General features: G+C 33.8%; 1 protein-coding gene across 1 annotated transcript in view; it reads right to left on the bottom strand.

Annotated features, from left to right (window-relative positions):
• Trpm (transient receptor potential cation channel, subfamily M) overlaps positions 1-27,969 on the bottom strand; it is a 268,334-nt gene that overhangs the window by 35,538 nt on the left and 204,827 nt on the right. The window contains exons 4-9 of the mRNA XM_068764157.1: positions 13,531-13,687; positions 12,276-12,489; positions 10,522-10,681; positions 7,116-7,252; positions 4,099-4,255; positions 1,442-1,589 (exon numbers count right to left, since the gene is read on the bottom strand). Coding sequence (XP_068620258.1) covers positions 1,442-1,589; positions 4,099-4,255; positions 7,116-7,252; positions 10,522-10,681; positions 12,276-12,489; positions 13,531-13,687 — 973 coding nt within the window. The remainder of the gene's footprint in view (positions 1-1,441; positions 1,590-4,098; positions 4,256-7,115; positions 7,253-10,521; positions 10,682-12,275; positions 12,490-13,530; positions 13,688-27,969) is intronic.

Genomic DNA, 27,969 nt, shown 5'->3' on the forward strand with positions numbered 1-27,969 from the left:
GGGGTGGTCAACTTTCGGTTCGAGAGCAAGATATGGCTCTCAATGATTTATTTGTAGCTCTATATAAATTTTATTATAATTTTGGAGTCTTAGATTTTTTGTTCGTGTATTTAAAAAAATTATATCGTGAAATTCAAACATTAAACAAAAAAACTAATATAAATTATTCTGTATTATTAGTGGTATTAGTATTATTTTCTGAATGAATTACTGAGAAGTGGTCACCAAATGATCACCAAATTTTAAAAAACTATGAAGAGAAATAAAATTATATCATCATGTCAGCTGATGGAAGCCTACTGCATAGCATAGGTCTCCATCCGCTCATAACTTTAAAATACATGTTTAATTGTTACTCGCGAGAAATTTAATAAATGTCTCGCACTATCAAGGACTTCGTCACTCTTGATCCTTACAGAAGTTATTATTAACGTTATATCTACTTCCATTACTGTTATATTAACAATATTGGGTATTAAAGGAAGAGCTAAGGCGACTTAATTAATATGAGTATGACGTCACGGAGACGTGCACTAAAATTCAATAGCCGTGAAAGAAATCGGTCGACGGAGCGGCAATAATGGGACTGAACCTAATTAGCACAGAGCTTCGTCGATTCATAAAATATAGCGTTCGCAGGGTAAATTATTTGACTTGAGATAAAGTTAATTTATTTTTCTCTCGAGTCTGCGAAACCGAAGAAATTTATTGTAACATATATATAAAAAACCTGTCTTATGTGGTGAATAAGGACTGCATAAAAAAGTTTCACGTCGAAATTAATTGAAAACCTTAAGTAATAATTAGGAATTTGCTTTAGCAATCGACGAAGTCTGACTATACTCGAAATTTTTTGCGGTAAACTGTTTCAAAACTAATTTAGTCGCTTGAAGATGCTTCCTCGCTTCAATTTACTTTTGACTTTTTTTAATGATCATGTAATCGGTTATAATTTTTTGCGGCCTATTGTTTCACAATTATATCTCTGGAGCGCTATATATATATATACATACGTACATATGTATATGTATATATACATGTATATTTATACATATATATATAGAAGATCCGACATAATAATTCATTTAAACATTAAAATATTATGACCAAACGGAGTTATTAAAAACCTTGTTAATTATGTTCCAATTTCACTTCATTTTTTATATACCCCATATAAACAGGCCTCATTGGAAGTTGATTTAACTGTTTCGACCGACTTTGTACTGTCGGTAGTTTACTTTCCGTCGAATTACAATTAATAATTTAACGTATTTCAGAATAGTTACTTTGTAATAACGACCAATGTATCTAATAAATAACAATATAAAATCTGCATTGTGAACTGAAAAACTCGCAAGTTGAGATAAATTCTTTACAATTTTCCATTTTCAATTAGAGCCCTACACATAGTATTAGGTAACTTATTAATTTATACCCTTACCAGGTTCTTTTTTCTCGTACACTGAAGCAACTCATTGTAGAGGCATTCCGCTTGTTGTAGTCCCACTTCGAATGTCTTCTGAATTATGCCGATAATGTAGTCTCTCATTGATTCCAAAACCGTCTGTTCTCCTGACTCTGCGGCATACCTTAGATAAAACATAAAGTTCAATTTTGATTTTTATTCTATAGAGTGATTAGTTAGAGGGGTTTGAAGGCGTGAATGTACTGTATTTGCTGCAATTGATGTATAGTACACCCTATCCAAAAGTCTTTGCTTTTAGAAATAATAAATAATGTAATAATAATATAGTAAAAAAAAAACAATTTCAAAATTCAGATTGTTACGTTCTAAAATTAATTATTCTTTACCATTCGTCTCTACAGATTTTGTACTGCCAGAAGTGATTAGCCAGTTGCATTCCTATAGAAACACTAAACTAATGTTACATATATAAGAGAGATCACTTTATATAAGGTCTTCAGATATAGCTGTAAGGTTTAAAATTCTTTGCTGACAAATCAGCTATATTATCCTTATCTCTTAAAAGCGTTTTTGCCCATAATCAATAGGTATAAAAGCTTTGAAGTTAAAAATAAAAGTTTATTAAAAAATAACTTTGAAAGTTAACAATAGACTTTTTCTTGCTTTTTGTTTTAAAAGTATCCGGTTTCGTTTCAGTTGTCTCCTGGGAATACCTTAATTATGAAACCTTCTAGTGCTTTGTTCTGCTTCTTATTTAAGCTCGTCTCACCGAGGGACCGTAAAAGAAAGACTGGAAATGCATCTTTATATTGTCTAATAAAATAAGGCTTTAACAATATATATGGTTAACTACGTATAGGGATGAATGGTGAATTGAAATGGAATCAGTTCTGCAAGTTTTCAGGCTGTTCATACTTAACCAGTTGATTTTGCTATATAATTATAAGATAATTAATTTATGTAATGATACTATCTAAGGTATATATTATCATCGAAGCAGCTAATACTCGCCCCCTGTGAACCATATGCCTCACCTAAGGTTATTCATTAATTTTATATGTTGTCCCTGAATAATCAATTGAATATTATAAATTCAAATAATTCAGTTAACTGAAACTTGTTAAAAAACCCCATAATTATTTTTTCCCCGCAATTTATTATCACTAAAAATCGATCATACCTTAAAATGATTTTTAGTGATAATAATTCACGGGAAAAAATTCTCACCAATTTTTTTTAATTGATCACCAAAAAACCCGCCTTAGTTTATTGTAGGCTCTTTTCAAATCAGGACGCATTTGGAACCCTCGTTTATGTTGAAGGATGCCGTTATAGGAAGGCTCACTTCGGATTTAGTTGTTTTTTTATCAATTTGTGTTCCTCGAGAATTTTTCTCGTGACGCACAATATAAATGATCTTACGAGGATCATATTAATAAAAAAAATTAAACACAGAAAGACAAAACAATACGACACTAATTTCTAACAACAAAAGAGACTCCGTAATAGATAAAAATTTTACGCAAAGTTTTCCACTATAATATTAAAACGTAAATATAAATATTAATATGTATAATGAAATATGTCTATCAACACTGGGTTAAGTTATGTTACGATCAATACAAAAATTAAGACTATTTATAGCCATTCAAGTTATTATTAATGAGTAAAACAGAGTTTAATGACCAACTTTTATACAGGATGATGGGTTATAGATGTAAAAACTTTAAAAGTGTGAATGTGTTACTCATTTGGTGTCGTCAATGTATGGTATAACTCACGCAAAAATCAAAAAGGTTTTAGAAACGTAATAAACATAAGTAAGAAAAGGACCAATATTTAGCCACTTCCGCACATGCAGTGATAGTCGCGCAACAAAGTGCACCGCCCGCCAGCCAGCCTGCTGATAAATGCGTATGCGGCAAACAATGCGAATCACACAACCGCCACCGCCAAATTACTTAACACGTGTTTCACCCCTCCACGGGGCATCTTCGAGAGTTATGTGAACACCGATTAGTGCCAAACACAGAGTCTCTGTTTTTGACTGGACCTGGCTAAATATTGGTCCTTTTCTTACTTAGGATGGACTTCCGAGAGGTAACGCCTGATTCCATTAAATAAATAAGTAATAAACATAGATAATGAATAACGTAATAAAAATGTAAATAAAAATATTTTCAAAATTCGCATTACTGAACAATAAAATTAATACTATCTGTCCCTGCAGACTTTGTACTGCTAAAAATTATTGATTTTTTAGAATCTGTTAGAATCCAATAAAAATACTGTTACATATTTCAGAGTGAACGCTTAGTAAAGGAAGATTGAATTAGATGTACAAGCTTATGGGTTTTTGTAAACAAATGAGCTATACATTTATCAATAAAAAGCTTTTACCCATTTAACCAATAGATTACAATAAAGAATTTTGTTTATATTTTAATTTCAATATAATTACATTTAGTGCTGTCGTACATTTAACCTTAAGCAAACAGTAACGCTTTTTGCGACGATCGCGATGAATTTTGTACTTTTTTCGAGTCACAACAAATTTCCCTGCGATTAACTGCATATAAACTATTTTATTATTTATCAGTTTGATATAATGTCGTTTTTAATATATTTTATAATATAATGGTGAATTTTGTGTAGTACTTAAAAAGTCTTACTTGTGGACGAAGGCGATGAGATCCGCTGCACGTCCGCTGCCGTCGCACACGACCACGGGCACGGGCGGTGTGTCGGTGACGTATTCCAACACGGCACGCACTGTGTTAGTGCCGCCTTCAATCACGAGACACACCACCGGCGTGGACGAATGCGTGTCTGTAAAATTTCTCAGTGTTACAATCGTGGAAACAAGCTGGAACTTATAGAAGTCTTAATTTATTTCCTCATGATTTATGTTGTTTTTAAATAAAGTTATGACATCTATGACATTTTTTTAATCTAGCAACCTGTCTGGATTCGTTTTAAAGTGCTACCGAAACTGCTGTACCGCACCATAGGTATGCGCGCGGTGAGACGAGGAGGATATATATTGAGTCAATCCACCATTAATGACCGCGGTCGCTGCGCTCATGTTATTTTCTCCTTGGTCCCTACTCCGCCGCAGTCAGAAAATAAAAAAAAGCAAACCTTAATTAGTGTTTAACATTAATAATTCATTTAATATCCTCAACATAAACATCGATTAGTCAAAAATTATGTCTTCTATTTCGCATCTTGCAAAATTTTGTGACATTGTGATCATATTTTCACTGTAATGTTTTAATGTATCTCTGTTCACGCTTATTTTTACTTTTGATTCTTGATTACGTTTGACAGCCAAAGGCTTGTATGTTGGAAGAAAATTCTTATTTGTACTATTTTTCTTTACATCTTTCAGCTTTAACGAGAACACAATAAATAGCGGAACCGTTCTCGAGTGCTTAGCAATCCATTTTTATTTATATAGAAGGTTTACGTCCATTACCGTATTTTCATTTTAACCCGGTAAGCCAGTAGAGGAAAGTATTTACTATATACTGATTTATATTTATAATGACAACTTTAGTAATATCTTTTAAAGCGTAAAATGAATCATTTTACCACGTAATATATATGGTAAAATATGTGATATAATATAATAAGAAGTAATATCTTAAATATAATATATATGCTTGAATTAATATCCGTATATATCAGCACATATTATCCATTATTATTTCAGCTGAAAGACGTCCTGCTGAACATAAGCCTCTCTCATAAATTTATTTCAGGAGGAGTTGGAAGCTACCTGCATCTTTAACAAGGTCTGGGTGGGTCCGTGGGTGGACGTCCTCTTTCTCGCTTGTCGGTTTTTGGTTTCTTTTCCAGAACCCTGAGTCTTCATCAGCCCTCTGTTCTACGCGTTATATAGTCTGCCCACTGCCCCTCCAACTTGCCAATCCTCAGGGCTTCGAAGGTTACTTTCGTCCGTCTGTTCATCTCCTCATTCCTGATTAGATCTCTTAGAGAAATCCTGAGTATATATAGCTCGTTGAAACTAAGTTTACCGAAGAGATGCGGAGTAGAATATTGTATATAAATATTTAAAATTATTTTCGACAGATCTAACTTTATTTCAATTTTCGACGATAGTAAATAATTTAAAATTAATATAATGCTGAATGTTAACAATTTAATTAATATTTCATTTTCCGGTACTTGTCGAGACTATCGGTTGTAATAATGTTCTGTCTGTACCAGGAAAAATGTAGTCAATCATTCCAATTCTATATTTAAAATTTGTAATTATTTTAACGCTGATTTGTTTGTTAGAATACACAAACAGGGGGAGTTCATTGGATGTTTATTTATCCATTTTTTATTTTTTAGTTCTCAGGTGAATTATACATTAATATTACAAAAATAAAATATATCAGCAAAGCAGTGGTAGCGGCTGAGACTTGCGATTGTATTAAATTTCTTCTTGTATTAAATTTAAATTTCCTCATGTATATATGATTTATTCTATATTTGTCTCCAAAAGGAATGGATAAATTTATGTTGTGAATTAATAAACAATTTTGCTAAGAAGTTGTTTTTTTAAAAATCCTTTTTATTTAAATTCTTTAATATTTTAATATTTATATTTCATATTAAATAACTATTTATACAATAATTGATTAAATAAATGGAGCAGCGGTGGAGAATTGAGATCTGCGATCCTGGGTTGTGGGTTAAATTCCTGGGATACAATCTTGTATAATTCACACTTTGGGCTTTAATTATATTTGATTGCCACTGTTCACAGACAAAATTCCAGAGAGATGAGGAGCAGCGTCGTCTGTGTATCATAGAAAACATACTGCTATCACTAACCCGCCTGACCAGCGATGCTATTATGGTAAATTCCCTTATAGATATCTTCGGACAAGCCTATGCCTTGAAGAGGGCTTCTATCGGCTGAAGACGACGACAACAACGACCAGTGTAAAAATATTCAAATTTCAACACACAACCTATTTAAAACGGTTCAACAAAGTCTATTCTAGTATTATAATACAAACAAAAACAAAATTAAAAAAGTTTTTAGCTTTTACTAATAGATGACGCTAGCGGCAAGTGTTAGTTGATTTTGATATATCCAAAACGTCATGAGCCAAGCTTTTTCAATACTTCTTCCTTGTGTATGCTTAATAAAGATGAAATATACATTTTAAACCAGAAACACGCTAGAGTGTAACATATAACATCGAGTAACTTATATCGTCTTTAAATATTTAAAATAAATATCTGCTTCCTATTTTTCGGGAAGACAATACGAAAACCCTGTAGGCTTCTAGGGAGTATTTTCCCGGCAATGTGCGCCTATATCGCGGCTTAGAGGACTTAACTTTCTGATTTCCTTTATTACCTCTCGTGTTGTATTCGTGGTATTTCTATTTTTTTTGTAAAAAATTTCATTATTTTTTACGTAGTGTTCGAACAAATTATGTCCACTGCTGCCTTCATCAAATGCTGATTCGAATTTACTCATGTTTTTCATTATTTTCATAATTGACAAATCTTATTTTAACCAATATAAATAAAAGTATAATAATTTTCTTGTTTATTTAGTAGTTATATTTTAATTTAAAAAGCAAAGTTTATGATTAAAAATCCTACGAGAAATACAGTTCGCAATTAGTTTGCTTATAAATAAGTATAGTATGATACATACAAGGATGTAACTTCTGAGCGGCGATGTACTTCTCCAGCTTTCTCCGAAGCACGATCTCTGCACCGTAGCGACCGACTGAGCCATTGTCAACCAGTAGGAAGGAAGCATGCCGGTTGTTCAGAACTGCCAACTTTGACCTGTGATAATACATTTATTATAACTTGAATTTGGAACTCTAATACAATACAAATTTCAGTAAAACTATACAATACACGGTAACATTAAATAGCTAAAATTATTAATGGAATAGTGCTATTGCAATCGATGAACCGCATATTAGGAGACGGGAGACATTTTCACTTATGAGATATACAGGTTGATTAGTTATTGATATATAGGCCTCAAAGCTTTTTGTTGGCAAATGAATTGCATCATTCCGTTAAAACTTTTATACCTACATTCAATCATCTTGTATGTTAATTATTGTAAATATTTAAGATGATCTTATTTCAATGAATATATGTCGATTTTTTTTGTACCTAAATACGAGTGTGGGAAGTCATCTAAATCATAGAGTTTATCGGAAATATGGTAGCAAGTTTGTTTTAAAATTTATTACAAGCAATATGTCATTTTTATAGTTTATTTCGCAACAATACATATGCCATCCATTTCGGTTATTCTAATACCGTTCTAATATTACGATATATTTTTTTTACTACCTGTTGCTTCTTTATGTGTATTCGTCGGTCCCTCGACACTTGCCTTTATGAATACCTCGTGCGAGGTAGTAAAAAACATTTTGTGAGCTTTCTGTTGACATTTTTCCTTTCATAAAAGATTGTTTACATTTTTAGTTTCGCGTCATAAAGTAGGACTGTATCAATGAAATTATTTGTGTTGAAAAAAAAAAATAGCGCGGATTAAAAACAACCCAGAGGCCCGGAGTCAAATGTTGAATTATCCAAACGGAACTGGGTCGTGACAGATGAAAAGATTTGTCATTTTTAAAGTCGAGACAGTTTTTTGTTATTCCTCTCCTTGTTATAAAAAGGCATTATGTAGAGAAATAGTTGTTTCGTTGCTGTTCCCTTTTGTTGAGATTCTTTTATAATACTACTTTCGACGAAATCATTCGAAACACAGATGGATACGATAGACGGTGTAAGTTGAATCAATGCTATTAAATACGTTTGTAAAAGGACTTTAAAGAACAAAATGATCAAAGCCCTTACGTGAAGATTAATTATTCTTAAACACGGAAAACACGGTCAGTGATTACAACAGCATAATCGTATTTAAAAACATATCCCACCAGACACCCTGTATAAACTACCGCATTTACTGAAGCCGCTTATCAGATCTAGATGATTTTGGGTATATGCAAGCTCAATAATGATAGAGTATTCTAGTTATTATCAAATTCGGCAATTCTGTAATTATTCTTACGTACAAAAGTGTACATAATAGAAAATGCAAATGAATTTATTAATGTATATTTATTATTTTACTTCCAACCGTTTCTTTTGAAATTCTATGGACGAAGTCTATGATGTCCAGCAGTGGATGTTCAATGATGAAATGATGATGGTGATGATTATGAAATATTAAATATAACTTATGATGAGATTGCAATAGAGTTGCAAATTTAATCCCGATGGTTATTACAACGGTAAAGGAATTTTTGGAACATTTTTTTACCACTTTTTCATTGCACAAGCATAATAGACGTCTATCTAAATCAAAAGGTCGTGTTAGAATCAAATGTAATAAAAAATACTTTTTGTCAGTACAATGTCTATCGGGGCAGCGATTGCATAAATATAACAAATTTAATTAATAAAAAAAAGAAGAATCAAGGATTCTTATTTGATCGAAACGTATCGAATTTGGATTGTTCACTTATTCAAATTATAAATAATATAATGCACAAATCAAAAAGGCTTTTCTCAGCAGATCTGTATTCCGAGCTGGTGGTAGCTTACTATTTATAATATCAAAATAATTGACGATCAAAAGTAATTATCCAATAAATATATTTTAAATCTGATTTTGAATAATAACAAACATAACTTGACTGTAAACATTACGGGTCTAAATTAAATTATACAAAATGTTACATTAAAATTATTAAACTTTAAATAATACAATTATTAGTTTAAAGTTCTAAACTCGGGAGCAGTGGAGCAAAACTAATGGGCAACGTTACAAAGGTAGGGCGAAGCTTGTGCATTTGAATTTACCTCGGTTAGGTACGTGAGGCTCTTTGTGTTTCAGCACGCATATGTCCTCCGCCTAACTGGACGTGCGGTACAATCGAGATAACGTACGTTAATAAAGGCTTTATTTCATCGAACCGTGAGACCGCATTACTTTATAAAGCCTGTGAACCTTTTTTAGTCATTATTTATTTACCTATCCACTTACATATTTCTTTAAATATGAAATTTCTACCGATTTGTTGACTCAACATGATATCTCAAACTCTCAACGAACCAGAAGGCTTTGCAAATTGAAATTATTTTTATTTCATTCTTTAAATTCCTATCGTCTAATAGAAGTTAACTAAAACCGGACTTTATCTCATTTAATGTAATTTAATTTATGTTAAATTCTATCAAAAAGTCAATGATTAGATATAATAAATAACTTTAGTAAGAAACAGCTGTTTCAGAATTCGAGTAACGATGTATTACAATTAGTTATAATTTACTTATTGTCCTTGCAGACTTTATATTGTCAAAAATAACTTGCAGACTTTGTATTGTCAGTAAACTGTACGTAAACTGTACTTAAACGTATTTCAGAGAGATCACTTTATACAGGATGATAGGAAATAAGTATAAAAACTTTAAAGCTTTTTACTATAAAATACCTATAGGTAATGTATAGCTCTTTAAAGTCTTTATATCTTTAAACAATCACCTTTTATACACTTGTAAGTTATCAAAGGGGTCATTTTTACAAAACAACTTTATACTTAAAAACTAGAATCGACAGTGATAATTTTATACAGAGTGATTGTATACCGGTGTAAACTTTGAGGAGATGAATATATATCTCATTTATCTAATAGATTCAGGCGTTACTTTGCGGAAGTCCATCCTAAGTAAGAAAAGGACTAACATATAGTTACTTCCGCTATGTAGCAGTAGTCGTGCAATGAAGTGCACCGCCAGCTAGTTACCACCCTTAATTCCCTCTTCAGAGTGGATAAAGTTGTGTGTTGTTGTGTTGGTAGTTGTGTAATTCGCATTGTTTGCCGCATGGGCATTTATCAGCGGGCTGGCGGGCGGTGCACTTCATTGCACGACTACTGCTACATAGGGGATATAGCTATATATTAGTCCTTTTCTTAAATATATCTCATTTATCACCAAAGTTTAGTTTTAGTGGCGAACAAACAAATAGTCCACCGCGAAGTCCTTACTTCTTTCGAAACAAATTCATGTAAGCATTGGCATACCTGGGAGAAGCGATAGCGTGGTATGGTACATCCCGTCCTCTTCCAATCAATTCATTGGCTCCCTCCACAATGCCCCAAGGTGCTATTCCAATGCTCACCACCCTGCCCGCTCGCTGCGACCTCTCCAGTTGCAAGGCATCTCCAACTTGACGTGTTACACCTGACGAAGCAAATTGTCACGATCAACATCACTTCAAACTAAGGATCACTATTGGAAATATGCCTTTTTCCTACGATTTCCGATTGAAACCCTCAAAGATACAGCATAGCATTAGAGTTTAGAACAGCCTTGGTCTTAATGTCTTTAGTATCTAGCTGGACTCGGTGATTTGAAGGCTAAACAGTTTTTGTACATTTATAAATATCTTATAAGGTAAAAATAACGTTATTTATTTATATGGGCAGCCTGGATAAAATTAAGTGTCCAGCCCAACGTATGTGCAAGGTGGAGTAGAAGGGGGTAAGGCATATAGCTTGCAGAACAGATGGCCGCTGCGAGATGGTTATCCAATGCTGCGCCTGCCAGTCTATGGTTCCTTCTTCAGGACTCTAAAGCTTCAGCGGTCACCTTTTCTGCGCGTTATTTTCACGTTAATAATTAATAAATGCCGATACTTGTACAAAGCGGGTTATTTTATATTGCGTTCGTTATTATAATCCAAGCACTTATGAATGACCTTCACTATAAAGATAAAAGTTTGCGAATACATAATATTATCGTAGCATAAGTGCAATCCCTTTCATCATCGTCATATCAGCTGATAGACGTCAACTGCAAGGCATAGGCATCCTTCAAAGATCACCACAATGACTTTCTGCGAGCATGACGACATCGTCGGTCCACGTAGTTTGGGACCCAAGCGGCGTCTATCGGCTCGTGGTCGTCACTTGAGAACCTTCCGGCCATCCCCTTTGCGGGACATTAATTACCTTTATCGAATTGTAACTAGTCGCGTAATAAAGACTTAATTAACACGTATTACGTTACATAGTTAATACTATATGTTTTAACATATTCCTGCTATATATACTATATCATGGTTGCACAGACTTATTAAGACTAGGGGCCACTCCGGTAAATCATGAACTGATAGCGAGCCGGCCGCCAGAAGTATAGGTAACTGATTTTTTTTGGTTTTATTCTGGAATAGAATTCAATATTTTTCGAATGTACGAAAGTATTATTTTTGCTGTCGGCGGGCCACCAGTATTCGACCAGCGGGCTGCGGTCTGTGCATCCATGTACTATATACTAGCTTCTAGATACTAGAAACCCAGTGTTCTTTAATTACCATTCTCTTTTATTTAACAATTTCGTGCACATTTTATGCTATTTTCTAATTTCTACATTTACATGACATATTTGGTATTGTTTTCTATTCTACTATAATTTTGATATTCATTTTTTTAAACAATTTATTTTTTTATTTCAACTCTTAACACGTAATACTTATGTCGTACGTATATTTCTAACTTTGATTATATATTACTAGCAAATTCGGATAATCAAGTTATGAGTTTCTTTGTTAAACTATAAAAAGGAGTTAAATATTCGGCCATTATTTGTTGATGTTGTAAACATGCCGTGAGAAAGTTTCTGCTTTTATAAAATTGGGATGATTTTGCACATACTCGCTAGTAAGAGAATTTATGCGAGAGTCTTGATAAGGTAGGCGTCACATTTTGTTCCCTATTCCAATCCTCGTATAAAAACAACGTGTAAATTTTGTGTTTAGATATATTTGTCTTGTTACCTGTGTTCGTTCCTCCCGTAAATATCCAAGCGCCGGTGGTCTTTGCTGCTTTCAGAAGTCCCTTTCTTAACACTTTCTTTAATTTCGGTTGTAAGTCGAAATTTGCTTTGCCTCCTTGGATTGATATGAGAAGCTTTGGCTGATCCAATGCCCATTCTTTAGTCAGCAATTGCACTATCAGGTCGGGCCGGGTGTCGTGGGATAGACGAACATACTGTGAAATAGATAACAGGTTAAACATACCATATTTAAAATCATTCAATTTAAATTCCTTGGGATCGGGATATAGATACATAGAAATAATAAATTTCCTATAGAAAATATAAATAGGCATACTAGGTTAAGCAGATATTACGTAACGAAATAGTAACTATAGCGGCATAGGAGTGGAGAAGAAAAGCAAAGAATAGGGAAATTTCGACAGAGCTGAGAAAGGATATAGAAACTCACAAACAGGTAACTTACGTTCAAAAATATATCATAAATAGTTGTTATATAAATTTGAATCTAAGTACATTGATAACATTTCTTTAAGGTACAGAACAAAGCGTCTAAATTTATTATAAAAAAAATTTGACTTCACTTTTTGCATATTTGTTTGTATAAAACACAAGATGTCGCTGACAGCACAAAATGCAGGTTATTAAAAATTTGTCAATTAAATCTCTAGCTTTTGTTTATTGGATAAGAATTAACTATGAATTTATTCCTCGTCATTTTCTTCATTAAATAGCAGTTTTGCACCTTAGCTGTGCGAGCTTTATAGGTGACAGTAGATTCTATTAGTATTATGTGATTTTTAATTTTCAATAACATTGTAAGATTACTCTCACTCTTAAATAAGTGAGAATAATCAATTACATACAATTATCTTTTTCATTAGTATTAGATTCAGAATATATGTTAAATTATATGTTTCGGATGATTTTAAAGCTATTAGCCCGGCTTCTTTGGACAAGAGTTTATGGAAGCAGGATCTACAAGCTATAATTCTACACATAATTTTATTTTTGTATTTATTTATTTTACTTTCATTTATATACATTATCATTCGCTGACTTACTAATTTTGTCTTATAAATTGCTAAAGGTATTTACGTAAATGGCGAGATCTACTCTACGATCAAGAGGAATAAAGAAGCTATAAATATATAAATAATATATATATATATATAAATCCTCTGTCTACCATCACTAGGAATGAAAGGAAGAGAGAGAGAGTGGAGCATTGTCGGAATGTTACTTCTCTGAATTACCTTAGCTTTTGTAGGATGAGGTCCTCCTTGAAATTCGATGGTGCCATACGCGTCAGTTGGTGCCGACTGAGTGTGCCTCGTAGGTACCCACGCCTCTCCTGGTGCTGCTGTCGGTATATTCGATCCATGGGCCGTCTTACTCAATCCGCACCAGCATCTATGTAGAAAAAAATACATCAGGAACGGTTGGTAATAAAGTGGCCAGGTGATTAAACCTACATTGCTATTTGACAACTAGACAACCAGTGCTTTAGAATGAAGAATAGAAGATGTCAATCAGTCCAATTTTAGCAACTAAAATATTTTCCAATAAATAAAATTAAAATATAGTAATTTTTTTATAATCGAAACTATGTGTTTTACGTAATTTTATTACGGTTTTGTATGGCATTGCACTGAATATGCTTTTGTTAGACATTTTTACACTACGAGTAACTAAAATCGAGTAACTCCTTTAAAAGACCTCGACACTGGTCGACACATTAAATATTCAATCAGGTTTGAAGGCAACCTAATTAACTAAGATATTTTTTTAGATTTATTATCAAGAAACGTCTTTATATAAAATGACATTTTCCGAATGTAATTATATTCCTATATTCGACTAGAAGCGTAACGTCTTGAGAGATCCTTTTCGGTTCTAGTGATATGTCTCTCTTCTTTGTGCCGCCAGTGCATCCATAGCATTCAAGTTTCATATTGCTGGCCACTACAGTCACGATACTTTCATATCAAATCATTCTTGCGCTTTCAAATTAAAATTCGAACGCCGATTTGAATTTAAACCCCATCATTGATGTTGTTACTAACGTTGTGTTAAGGTAATGTAAATTGTAAGTTATAAATTATCTTTCTATACATTAGGGGTACCGGAAAGTAATGTCATTTCTGTCGACATATTTTACAGAAAAACCGATCGATTTGTTACCGCTCCAGCATTGAAAATTCGTATACTTGATAGCAAAAGGTTGTTGATAACGAAGGTGAATATATTGTTGATTAGAAATAAAAGCTTGTTAAAACTGTAGTCGTGTGAACTTGACTTAAGAAAGCAACATTACTTTCAGATCCCCCTGATATGTGAATACACTTTTTAGATCACTTTTGCCTATTATCTTCCTCAAGAACGTGCTAGGCTGGTAAATCGCTTTTACCTGCTTTCGGGGGTAATTCACTTCCGCCCGCTAATCGCGTGTATAGGTGACTCCGACGTGATCTAAGCCTACGACTCAGTTCGAAAGCACATGAAAGTATTGTGGCCGTATTGATCAGCAATTCGAAGCATGAACGCGTTAACCCTCAATAAATAAAATCAAGTACTTACAATAATAAATTACATAAATTACACAATTTAACAACGGGGTCAAGCAGACATATTTATAAAATAAACCCGAGACATTTGTTTTATTCTGTATAGGGCATTCTAAATGTTCTATGATCATGTTGTAATGTGATCCGAAGAGTTCCGTTACGAGTTAAAGATTATATTAAAAACTATTTTCTCAAATTTTACAACACTCACTTCATACATTGTTCTTCGAAAAAAGAAACGACGCAATTCACTTTTTTGACAGCTGCATTTTCATACTATTACTTTTAAATATCATAACTTTCAAAAAATTTCAGTTCAATTTGCACAAAACTATGGAAGAAGTAAAAAAAGAACCGAGCCATCCTTCCACGAGTAATATAGAAGAGAGGAGTAATAATTCAAGACAAGGTTTGGATTACGAATCATGTTCAAGTGTGTATTCAGAGCGAAACGATATAGATCAGGCTGAATTGGACCCGATGAAGTTTAAAGGTGCAGTGAAGAAGTTTACACAAGGAAAAAAAAAGGTTGTTAGACGCTCTGGAAGGATACAGAAGAGACGTGCACCGCTTAGACCTAAACATCAAGTATTTAAAAGAACATTTACGAAATACACAACGCGAGTTAAGAAGATAAAAAAGGAACGTGACAATTCAACCACTAGATCCACGGACGTTCCCTGTCAGTTCTGTGGTCACCGCTGTTGTAGAAGATAGTCCGATTAGATAATTAAAAGAGTATTAGCGACATTATGTTTTATTGCTTTGAATTGCTTACAGTATTTAAATATTAATAATAAGAAAACATTGACAATTTGATCGATTTAAGAATAACTACGTATTAATTAAATATAATCTTATCTAGGGGGCAAAATGTGACAAAAGGGACTTCAACAACATGAAATAATAACAGGTGTTAATAGATTTATACTAGCTGCCATTCGCTCAGTGCGTGAACTTGAAATTTCGAAAATCCTTTATCTAATAATATAGCTGATCTATGCTTGATGAAAGAAAAATTCCTGCCAAAGTTCAAGAATTTTAACTTTATGGTTTTAGAAATGGCGATGAATCAGTACATAGCTAGAAATCTCTTTGTTAATGTTTACCATATTCTCTTACATATCTCATGTTAAAATTTTTATCCACGATTAATTCTGATAGGAATCGAACGCACTACTTATGATATTAAGTCACATTGTTCCATCACTATGCTATCAATGCAACGCGCACATATAACTATATGCTACCAAATAATAATAATAATGATAAAGCTTTTTCCTTTTATATTAATAACTGAAATAACATGCAGTAAGACTTTAGGTATTATAAAAAAAGTTTAAATGGTAATCAAAAAAATAAATTTTTAAATTTAAATGATAATAATAATTTGTATTAAATTTGTATGGACCTCCTCAAAGTAAAAGCCTTCTCCAGAGCTTTTCATTTTTCTTTTTCCTTGGGCTACTTGAAGCCACCTGCGATCTGCTGTAGCCACGATCTCGTCAGCCTCTAAGGCATAAGGTCTGCCTTTCGCGCTGTTTATTCTCAGCTTGTCCGGGGGGCTTTTACAGCTTCATCGGAACTGAGTTGACAGAGCGAAAAGTCCGTAGACTTTCAAATAAAAAAAAGCTCATTCGACGCGTTTCAGTTGCACGAAGTCTTTCGCTTGTAGTAAGACGCTCTACCCGAGTAGAGCCTTGTAGTGCTAACGCTGTTTATATGCAGCTTGTGACGGTAGCGTGGACCACAGGATGGCAAGGAGGGATCCGGATCCAACCTCGGTTCGCTACTCTGTTCTCAGTTAGAGAGTGAGAGGCCACCCCTTGAAAACAGGTTTTTTCTGCTCTGGTACCTCGAGGTCCCCGTCCATTTTATAACTCTTTATGTCCACCTATTATCAGCGTACATTGCCACGTGACCTGTCCAGCTCTGCTTTCTTTGGAGAGAATCGGTAATAGCATCTCTTATAGATCTTTTATTGCGTATGACTCTGTTCTTTATTTAGTTTTTTAATTTGATACCCAATAAGCTTCTGTCCATTGTTCTCTGAGTTGCGTGAATTTTGTTATAAGTCTTCAGGTTAAACGCCCTACCAAACATTAGCATCTAATAGCATGTGAATAAGTATGTTCTTCTTATCTCATATCAAATCGCATTTGGAAATCTCATGGTTGTTTATTTTGAGGTGAAGAATACCGTCATAAGAGAGTTCAATTCTATCTATACCAGTGACTATCAAAATAGGTACATCTGGCATTCTACTCATGATTGCTTACTATGCGATAAAGTTAATGGCTAAAAAGTGAATAAACGAAGTAAAAATTTTATCATTGTAAAACTATACTGCGAATAATCTAGTAATAATTGCGAAACTATATACGAAATTATTTAAATTAGTGCGATACTGGGTTAATATAAAATGGTAAATTTAATGTACCAAGGGTTGACAATTATTTGATATTTGTAGTTGTTCTTGTTGTACATTGGTGGAATTCATAATGGTGACTATTACATACACATTTTTTATTATTGTTTTTGGACGCGTTTTTGCATGTTACAGTGTTTAATTAAAAAATAAGTAAGTCTCTTAATCTTTCTTAGCGATTCTCTAACGACGTCTAGTTTTTAGCCTAAAGGTTTGTACGACTACTTTCTCGCTCCTGCTCATTGCCATCCTCAAGTCGTACGTCAGTATTTGTGCGGCAGTTGTCTTTTTCGCCACATCGATGAATCTAGCGATCGCATCTTGAGTTCCGTCCGTGTAATACACGCACGAGATGCGCACGAGTTGACCTGATATCGCTACCACTGCATGTTACACGCTGCTATATAGCCCGTGTCTGATGTTCAACGGTCAACGATGACCACCTTGCTTTTTAGCCCCTCAGCCTCGTGGATGGTGAGCGTCCTTGAATCTATCTCTGTGCCACAGCTTTGGCTAATGAGAATTTGTGTATTGGCTTTGGTGTGAGTCAGGTATAGGCTTTTTATCAGTTTCGAGATATTTTTCCTACAGTAAAAGCAAAAAAAGGACGCCTACTCAGGGACTGCACTACCTCCTTAGATGAATATATGCCCTACAAACCTCACACAGGTATACACAACGTCCACCACATTTCTGTCCAAAAAAATTGACTTAACACATATAAAACTTTTTAGAAGTAACGAAAACTAATATAAAACTTTTTTTTCAAATATTACGATTTCAGTTTCTGATGGCTATAAAAAATAAAGCCCTATTTTTATTTGACATCTGTGTTTTGAAAACTTTTATTGATTAGATAGTGCGAAAATTTTAGTTAAAATTTTAAGAAACTATGGAAGAGGCAAAAAAGGAGTCCAGTCAAGCTTCTATAAGTAGAACAGAAGAAAGAAGTAATAATTCTAAACAAGAATTTGAGTACTCGTCCGACTCCAGTCCAAATCCAGATGTTAGTAAAATAGATCGGGCCGTTACGAACGCTAAAGTTGAAAGCGTAATGCCAAAGTACAGAAGAAGAAGAATTAATCATCCCAACAAACGAATACAAAAGCGCAAAGCACCACCAAAGGCAAAACGGCAGGTTTTTAAAAGAACAATCACAAGAAGTAAAACAAGAGCTCGCAGAAGAAATTTGGCTTTTTCTGTTTCAACGATATTTTTGAAGACAACAAAATCTAATATTCCTTGTCAATTCTGTGGTCATCGGTGTTGTAGAAGGTAGTTCTTCTATTTTTTGTTGTTATGAGTTGAATTTACAGTTTTGGCATAATAAAAATGACTTAACAAAAATATTGCTTTTTAATGTAGATTATTTTACCACTGTCATATTAATATTTATCAATAGATTTAAGGGTAAACAAGGGAGGATAAAAAGTCGGCGACAAAAAGGACGAAGATTGAAAAACAAAAGAAAAACCAGAAGAAATAAAGAAAAGATTAAGCTTATATCAGGTTATGAATGAAATTATTTTATGCTAATTTTGTGCGGGAAATCCTAATGTTACTTCATCACTATTATTTTATCTGTTTGACGTCTACTGCTAGATATAGGTCTTCTCCAAAGATTTCCAATATAGCGGGTGAACCTTAACGAAGCATGTGATCGATTCCAAAGGCTTAGGATCCACTGGCCGTCTGTTCTTCGCAATGTGTTTACTGTCACAATAACATTATATAAATTACAATAAATGCATTAAAAATAGTTAGTGTATTGTAGACATCAATCAAAGTCAGAAAACCTAGCAATTGTAAGCTACTTTAGTGTCGCTATAGACCTCGAACCTGATTGTTAATTTAATATAGTAACAACCTAAGCTGCCTAAAATCAACTTTTGAGCTTACTCTTCAGAGCGCTACTTAATCAATACAAACATTGTACGATTATCCGACTAATTATCTCACGGCTAGAGTCAAGGCCCGCAAAAGTACCTTCACGCTTTGTTTCTGTGAATCGGTTGGGTCCAAACCTGTTTAGTCCTAGTATCTACAGTGCTTTGCTAAACCAAGTGAACTTGCAAATGACGTCGGCTAAACTGTACCTATCAGTAACAACAAAACAGAGGTAGATGTATTTTACTTTTATGAAAATCGAAATAAGACAAAAATATCAAGGGTAGTCGACGAACGAAAGTTGGAAAGTTGACGTAGCTTTTTGCATGCCACATAGCAAGGGGAATAAATGGTCATTGGGGCCTCAAGGTCCTGGAGTAGAGACAGGAGACCGGAAAGTGCAGCGTTAGCTGCCTGCTGAGCTTGTTAACATCACCGCATTAGTGTCAACACTTCGCGCATCACTTCCAACTGGTAGACAGAAATCAACGGGGAAGAATGGAGATACCTATGTCTAGAAGTGGATGTCCTAGGGCTGAAATAGCGATGATGAAATGGGCTATTATTTAAGGTTGACTTGTTGTCAGGGTTAGAGAGTATCCAAGAAGGTTCGAGATGCGCGATGTTCTCGCCTCTTTTCTTGGGCACCAATAAAGTGTTAGAGGAACGTAATTTGGAATCTGAAGAACAATCGTCTGAGGTAATACAAACAATTACGATAAACCAAAGAATTATAAATAAAACAATGAAAGAATATAGATACACAGTACAATTATAATAAAAATTGTCTGAAATGACGTCACGGATTTTAGCCTCTAAATTTGTAGTTGTCTTTGTGTAGCTCCAATGCCCATGGTGACCTTTTGTAGCCATACAGTAGCGACGCTGAAGTCGTTACGTTACGTTACGTTAAGTACGTTGTAAATGCAATTAACATGCATTAGTAAAGGCACGACAGCATCTCTACAAAAAGTTGCCACAGGCGAGGGGCCACAGAATCTATCTGTTACATGTCGATTACATTTAGACGTAAATATTCCAGTGGTATTAAAGAATAGGGCGTCAAATGTATAGCTACATTTCCTTATTTAGTTGTTCAAATAGCTGTGTAATAAGAGACAATTCTGTTGGAACTTAATCACAATGACATGAAGATCTGTCCAAAATAGAAAAACATTGAACGGTTTACTTTACTTAAATTATTACCCACTTAGTTCGGCGTATAGTGATCATTTATGTACATTGTAAGAAAGATCCTAGAGGAGCCCAATTTGTTTGAAAAAAACTAGAATCAAATTGTATTTCAAGTTAAAAGTTATTTTGTAATTACTTCTACAAGTGCTATTTATACAGTAGTTAGATAATTTGGTTCGTAACCTTTATTATCATTAAGATCGTGTACTTTTTGAGACACATATATATAAAACATTACACAGGAGTGTATAAACCACACAGTTGACCATCTCTAGTCCAGTCTAAAAATTGTAAATATAATATATATAATAACGAAAAGAATAGGCTATTATAAACTCAAATCCCCACAATAAATTAAAACTATTTTATAATTCAACCCCTGTCATAGGTGGTCAGCATTTTTGTTTAGATGATAATTTTTTCGCATATTTTTTTTTATTTTAATACTCATCTTTCATCCTCCTCAATGTCCTTTATTCTTCTTTTAATTTCCTTCTCAACATCTTATTGGTTAGTTATTTATACTTTACTGTTTTAAGGTAACACCCGAAATGCTTTTCGTAACCCTGCAGAAACTTAGCAAATGGACACAGGGAGTCAATATTGGCGCCATTTTGAATTATATTAAGGTACATTACAGTTTGTTAATCAAAAGTTTATCTTTAAATAGAAAATAATGCCAAGTATTATTCGATTGGAAAATAGTTTTTCAGGGTTATTAATATCAAAATAGATGAACTTTATAGTGGTCACAATAGTAAATGATTTCACAGCTTTACCTCTATCGTCTTTTCTCTTATTGCGTCTTATCTTTTTTACTGTATTCTCACTCCTTTACATACACTTACATTCACTCCTTTACGTACACTTATGTATCGTGTAAAAATTTCGATCAACTTAAACGTCAGTATATATTTAAAAAACATAACAGCAATCGAAAAATTGTCGCAAACTCTTTGCAATCGAGCGACATCGATGCAAATGAGACTTTTTATGTCATCTCATTTCCCCGGCGTGGAATATCTGTTTTCATTTCATGTTCGACGTCCACACAGAAACGTGAATAAAATTTGTTCGAGTAAAATTTAATAAAGTCCAGTTCACAAAGGAGGGGAACGGCACGTATCGTACTTTGGGTCCACTGCGGCGCTAAAAGATATCTATATATTTATTTAGCTCTTTATTACTCAACTCGCATGCATGGTTTCAATGGTCACTGTTGAGTTTGTTTTTTCAATAAATATAATGATCCATAGACTAACGAATGTAACTAACATAAAACGGTGGATTAACAAAATAAATTATTAGTGTGAAAATCACATAGCACGTAGACGACAATGGCTTTAAAAATCTAGAAATAGGTCCACGGACATACAAACTAAGCGAAAGACATATGCTCAAGATATACAGATGCTCTTGTAAAGGTTGTTCAATGAGGCTTAATGAAGGCTTCTTCGATTCTGGCCTTTTAAATACATTTTCAACAGGTACAGGGTAAGGTATATATTGAGTAATAAACGTTTTACATCTGAAATTATAGGAATGTAAGTATCATTATTATCAGGTCAAATTCCTTCACTACTGGGTATTCCTTCATCAATATCTTTCGCCTCATAAGATCGCCTGTACTTTTGAAATTGTTAACAATTTTGTTACTTGCCATTTAGACACAAGATTTTACCTTTCACGAATTTTAGATTTGCGAATTGAAGCAGATTTTAGTTACCTTTTATATTCCAAACTTTTATAATATATGCTTTCATTTAGATTGGGAATAAACTTGGTTAACATTTTTTCAATTATAGCAAAAAGACAGACGCATTTGCTTTGTAATTATCTATATCAGATTCTTTTTAAGATGCAATTAGTATCTCTTTTCAATGTATCTAGTATCTCTGTCCAATGGTGACTACGGATCAGTAAGCGAAGTATAGGACCGCCCACAAAGTGGATTGTGTTGCTGGATTTAGGCCGTTTATAATCGGCTCTATTGGAGTTCTAGAGTGAAGGTCTATTCCAGCAGTACACCTTCTATAGCTGAAATGACGATGACAAGATGCAAGGTTTAATTATATATCTTACCACCACCACAGTAATTAAAAAATATGAACCAATAAAACATATGATGATGGAATATGTAACAGACATATTTCTTGGAAAATTGAATAAAGCAACCGATTCTTGTGTATAGTTTAAACTATAGATGAGAACCTGACTAAATTGAATCAGTTAAATGTTTCAATAAGGCCCGAGAGTTTACAAAGCGCTGTTAATGAACATCGACTAAGATAATATCGTTAAAGATGATTGGGTTTCAAGTCTGCGATTTCTCATCTAGTATTTTATCTACGTACAGCATTCTGACGTTCTGATAAAATTGCCTTAATGTGATGGAAATTAGAAAAATGAGTTTTTTTAAAAATAGAATAATTATAGATTTATTTTTGATGTAAAAAGATTTTGTCGTGTTGTAATTAAATATTAAAGTTTTCACTGTGAAAGCAAGCATCTCCGAGACTTTGTCGATAGGTATACTATCTCTTTTGCTCATTAAAGGGGAGTTCCCTAAAAGATTTTTTTTCATCACTTGTAAATATGAATGTTATTAAAGTGTAACTGGCAACTTGACGTATTCCTAGCGTGAGCTGATGGAGTCAAATGCAACAACAAATTTGATTGCACATATGTTTGAGCGAAAAACATATTTATGATTGTAACAAGACCTTATTAACTTTTACACATTGTACCTTTTTCTCCTATGTTGAGTTTAGCCAGTTGATAAGAACTTTTTATTTTTTTCTGTTTTTTCAGAAAGTTAACTATGAGGTATTTAATTTTAGAGATAACGTTAGGTCATGCAAGTTTAAATTAAGTTGTTTAAGTTGTAAAACTTAATTTTTAAACGTTAATGTTAAGATTTTTATGTTAATTTTGTCGTATTAAGACAATGGAGTTATGTTGATTTCCAGCCGGTCCTATTGTAAATTTATGAGCTAGGTCTTTGTTCACAAGTCGCGTTTGTTACTTAGCTAAAATCGGCTTAATTAAATTACTAGTAACGAAAATAAAAACGAGTATTGTTTTTAATATGTACAATAAATGTCCGATTAAATTATTTTAATATTATTTATTTAGTCACATTTTGACTCTTAGGACACGATACCTACCGCCAGGAAGGTTGTTAAGGAGCAAATAATATATAGGAACATCGAGTAAATCTTTAAATCAAATAGAGAAAATTCTTTATTCTAAAATTCGCATATACAGAAGCGTATATCAGTCTATAACATGGATGCACAGACCGCGGCCCGCCGGTCGAATACTGGTGGCCCGCCGACAGCAAAAATAATAGTCTAGTACATTCGAAAAATATTGAATTCTATTCCAGAATAGAACCAAAAAAATTTAATTACCTATACTTCTGGCGGTCGGCCCGCCATCAGTTCATGATTTGCCCGAGTGGCCCCTAGTCTTAATAAGTCTGTGCAACCATGGTCTATAAGCTACTGGACGAATGATACAATTACTCGAAAAGCAGACGTATTTCTTCTTTTTTTAATACCAATGGACGCTCATTGCAAAGCGAATGCCTCCCCCAAAGATAGCCACGATGTCTGGTATCCCATGACTTTAACGATATCGTCGGTCTACCTAGTGGAGGAGTTACCCTCGAGTCTACCGGATGTGGTCGCCAGAGAACCTTTCGGCTCTAGCTGCTACCTGGATGCGCGAGAGATGTGCACCACCCACTGCCACTTGGTTTTTTTGCGGATATTATATTTGCATAAACATTTTAGATGAACTACCCAGTAAATCAGGACATTCGCGTCCTGGAGAACGAGTTGAGAGAGAAACTTAGAGTTGCAACTATTATCGGTATGTAAAAAAGTAACTACATTTTATGCCTTTTTTGTTTTTGGGGTATCTTGCTGGGGATACTTTTTTATAGGTTAAAACACCTAGTATGACGTCATTTATTTTTATTAAAATTTATGGGAACTATTTCGCATTTAGTATGCGAAATAGTTCCCATAAATTTTAATAATGACCATGAGCTTAAATGACAGTGGCCCAGTGTCTCAATATCCTAAAATAGAGTTCTCCGCCTATAGAGACTCGAAAGAATTAGCTTACGTGACACTGCGGAGAAACATTTTTTTATATCTCACCACTCGTAAATATTTATTTAGGCAGCTTTAGCTGAGATGAATTAATTCTTAAAAGAAAATATTAATTTCAAAATAGCGAGTTTCTGAAATGATGTTTATGAAAGAACATAATTCGAATATTTCCTTGATAGGATAATATCTTCTAATATTCGATTTGATTCATTTTTATTTTTGCATTTTTATTTTAATTTAAGTTACCCGACTACACATGACATATTTACAAGTTAGCAATTGTAAATACAGTACAAAAAATTGTATCTTAAATCTAAGAAGACACTATGTAAAATAAATAGTTGCAAGTAAATTAAGTAAAAATATTAAAGAGGTAATGATAATTAGGCTTTTGTAATTAAAAGATAAGTAACTGAAATATTAAATAATTAAATTAAAAATAATCTTTTGAAACAAAACAAAATAATAAAAAAATGCATTACTTGCACTACTCTACAATATTAAGGTCCGGATACTTTTCATAATGAGGTATGTACATTATCTTTAATACGAAACTTATTACTGAAAATTGCCTTAATAAAGCTTTAATAAATTGCTAATACATTTTAAATTTCTTTCAGGCTTTGTCAAGGAATTGCCGCAAGACACGTGGGAGTTGACAACAGCGTTGCAGAGGAAAAATTTTACAAAGAATCACGTGTCGCTCTTTTGGAAGATATACGGTGACACCATGAGCCCTATACGTGGGAAGAAAGAAAACGTAATTATTCCTATCATTGTAATGTATTCAGTATTTTAAAACAAATATTAGACTTATTGCTAATGTATTATTTTAGATAAAACGTATTATATTAGATATTTACAGTATATCTATGTTATCGTAGACACGTAGTGCATTTTCCGTCATTTAGTGTTGATAATTTCTAGATATAGCATGTATATATTATAGTACAATGTATGTTTTATAAGTTCGTTATGTTGTATAATTGGTATAGTACATGAACAAACACCTGTTAATTATTTCAGAACAAGCATAAATTTATAATCCTTTCTATATTATATACTTACCTACAGTAAACAGGGTGTTTGGTTATAGATGTAAAAGGTTTTAAAGTGGTGAAGGTGTTATAAATAATAAATAACGAAAACACAGAAAAAATGTTAATGTCTAACACATTTCAGAGTGATCACTCTATATAGCGTGATTAGAAGTAGGTGTTCAAACTTTTAAAGCATTTTGCTGTCAAATGGCCGACAAATTAACCCATTTATTAACCAGTTTATACATGTAACCAACCACCATGTATGATTAATGTTAAGTAATCCATTGATACTAGTAGGATTAATTTCTAGCTCTTGACAATGTGATTAACAAGGGATGTCCTCACTGATTGAGGGCTTTATTCACTCCCAATAGATTTAAGTGGGTAGATAGAGTTATTAAGAGGGTGTTGGGTTCTCATTGGATGCCAGAAGAATTGACATTGATATTTCTTTCTTACTTCATTGTACATCTTATAAACATGATGCATTTATAACAATAAAGATGTACTGTTGGCGAACATGTCGCATTTCCCGCTTTCTACAGGCAATCTTGAATATGATAGATAATCCTATGTCCCTCAGTTGGGGTGGCAAGCCTCCACAAAACGTCGCCATCCTGATCGGTCCTGAACCTGCCGTATTAACTCAGTCTACGTCTTCCATATTAATCCGCCTCTGTAGTTATCAACTGCCTCCAGGACTTCTTAAGACGCCGCTTACGTTTGAGGATTCTAGTCCATGGCTCACCTCGGTATGAGGTAGGGGTCCCTTTGTATCGTCTGGCTCATCAAGCTCTATTTCAAGCATTAGATCTCCTGGTCGATCGGCGTCCTATTGCAGCGTTTCCATGGTCATAAATAATAAGAACTATTTACGTATTAATTTGTTATATACAATATGTTGTAAAGTATGGCATTAGGGCGCAAAGGTTCTCGTGTGGTAATAAAGAGCCGGTGGACCGACGGCATAGCCGAGTTAGCAGGATATCGCTAGTTGCGGGCAGCGCACGACCAGCCAACCTGGCGATCGTTGAGGTAAACTTACGCCTTGCACCTGGCGTCTATTGGTTGAAAAGAGAAAGAAGACGGAAATATGACATAACGGAATCTATCCGGTCTATTTTCAAAACAGTCACACGATTTTAAGCATTAAAATTTATTTTACAGAATAATCAAGACTCGGATTTGAGAGAACATACAATCGAATTACCTTTTCAATCGAAACTCGACAAGAGATAAGGGAATGTTTCGAATCGGTGTGCGCATATCAAATATTTATTTGAAAAAAAAATGTGTTAAAAATTCATGTGCGGTGTAATATATATATTCGATGTAAATATTCAACGTAAGAGCGCAAAGTTACTTCAACCAATTAAAAAAACCCATAAATTTTGCAAAAGAGCCTTTAATTCTTTTCTTAACCTTTAACTATGGACGTCATTTTTTTGTAACACTACCATGGACGCGCAAGTGTAATTAGACTTTCTCTTTAGTTTTGGCGGACAAAGACGACATGTTTTTCGCTTTAATGAATCTCTCTTCTGGCTAGGGGGTTCATCTAGGAGCATATCTACCCCTAATAAAACTCGCCTCATTATCATTTTCAATTCGTTTGAACTATTTGGTTTTATTGCTCGTCTTTGCATATGCGGAACGACTAAAGATTGTGCTATTTTTTTTAGGAATACTCCACTTTCTATTTTTTTGGCTCTGGTGCTCATTGTGTAGTACATGGGCATTTATACCACACAAGTCAAGAATGCGATATAAAATGAGCATAGGCCATCTCCTCGTTCAATATTCATTGACATTTTAAATGAAAATAACATAAAACAATCAAATTAAAAAAGTCACCGTTTATATTATTTACGCAGGAAACGTGGACGTGCGGTCTGACAGACCGCGGTTAAAGTATAAAGTAAAATAACTCAGCTAATTTGTGGCCGCCGACACAACTTCTCATCTCAACATACGTTTCGGCGCTAAAACTAAAGCTACTGAGAGCATTAAACGCGGGGAGCAAACGGAAAGGTGTAAACTCAAAAATTACAAACTGCAAGCGGTCTGTGAGACCGCGTGTCCACAGTTAAAGGTTAATGCAGCTTTTTATTTAAACACTTATAATGGACATTTATTGGAAACAGTATAGAATCCTCGTGGATATGGCGCTGATGTCTTTTAAATCGAACTTATTGCAATTTAAAAATACATCGGAACGTGTAGTCTTAACCTAACTTACTGCTCCCTGGGTCGCAAACATACATTGAGACCATATAACTAAGTTGAATAAGTTGAGTGAAGATAACTCAGAATCATTTTATAGTCAATTTACATGTCGTGGAGTTATTAGCGAGAGATATGAAGGTTTATTACAAGGACTATGTCAGCCACTATCTTACTGCAAGCTTCCGAATTCAAACTCGAATGGCCAGTTATCACCTGAGTTGTACATCTC

Source organism: Battus philenor, unplaced genomic scaffold, assembly GCF_028537555.1.
Source record: "Battus philenor isolate CCGP_79_NKW_IND1 unplaced genomic scaffold, ilBatPhil1.0.hap1 SCAF_19, whole genome shotgun sequence".
In the NCBI taxonomy this organism is placed as follows: domain Eukaryota; kingdom Metazoa; phylum Arthropoda; class Insecta; order Lepidoptera; family Papilionidae; genus Battus; species Battus philenor.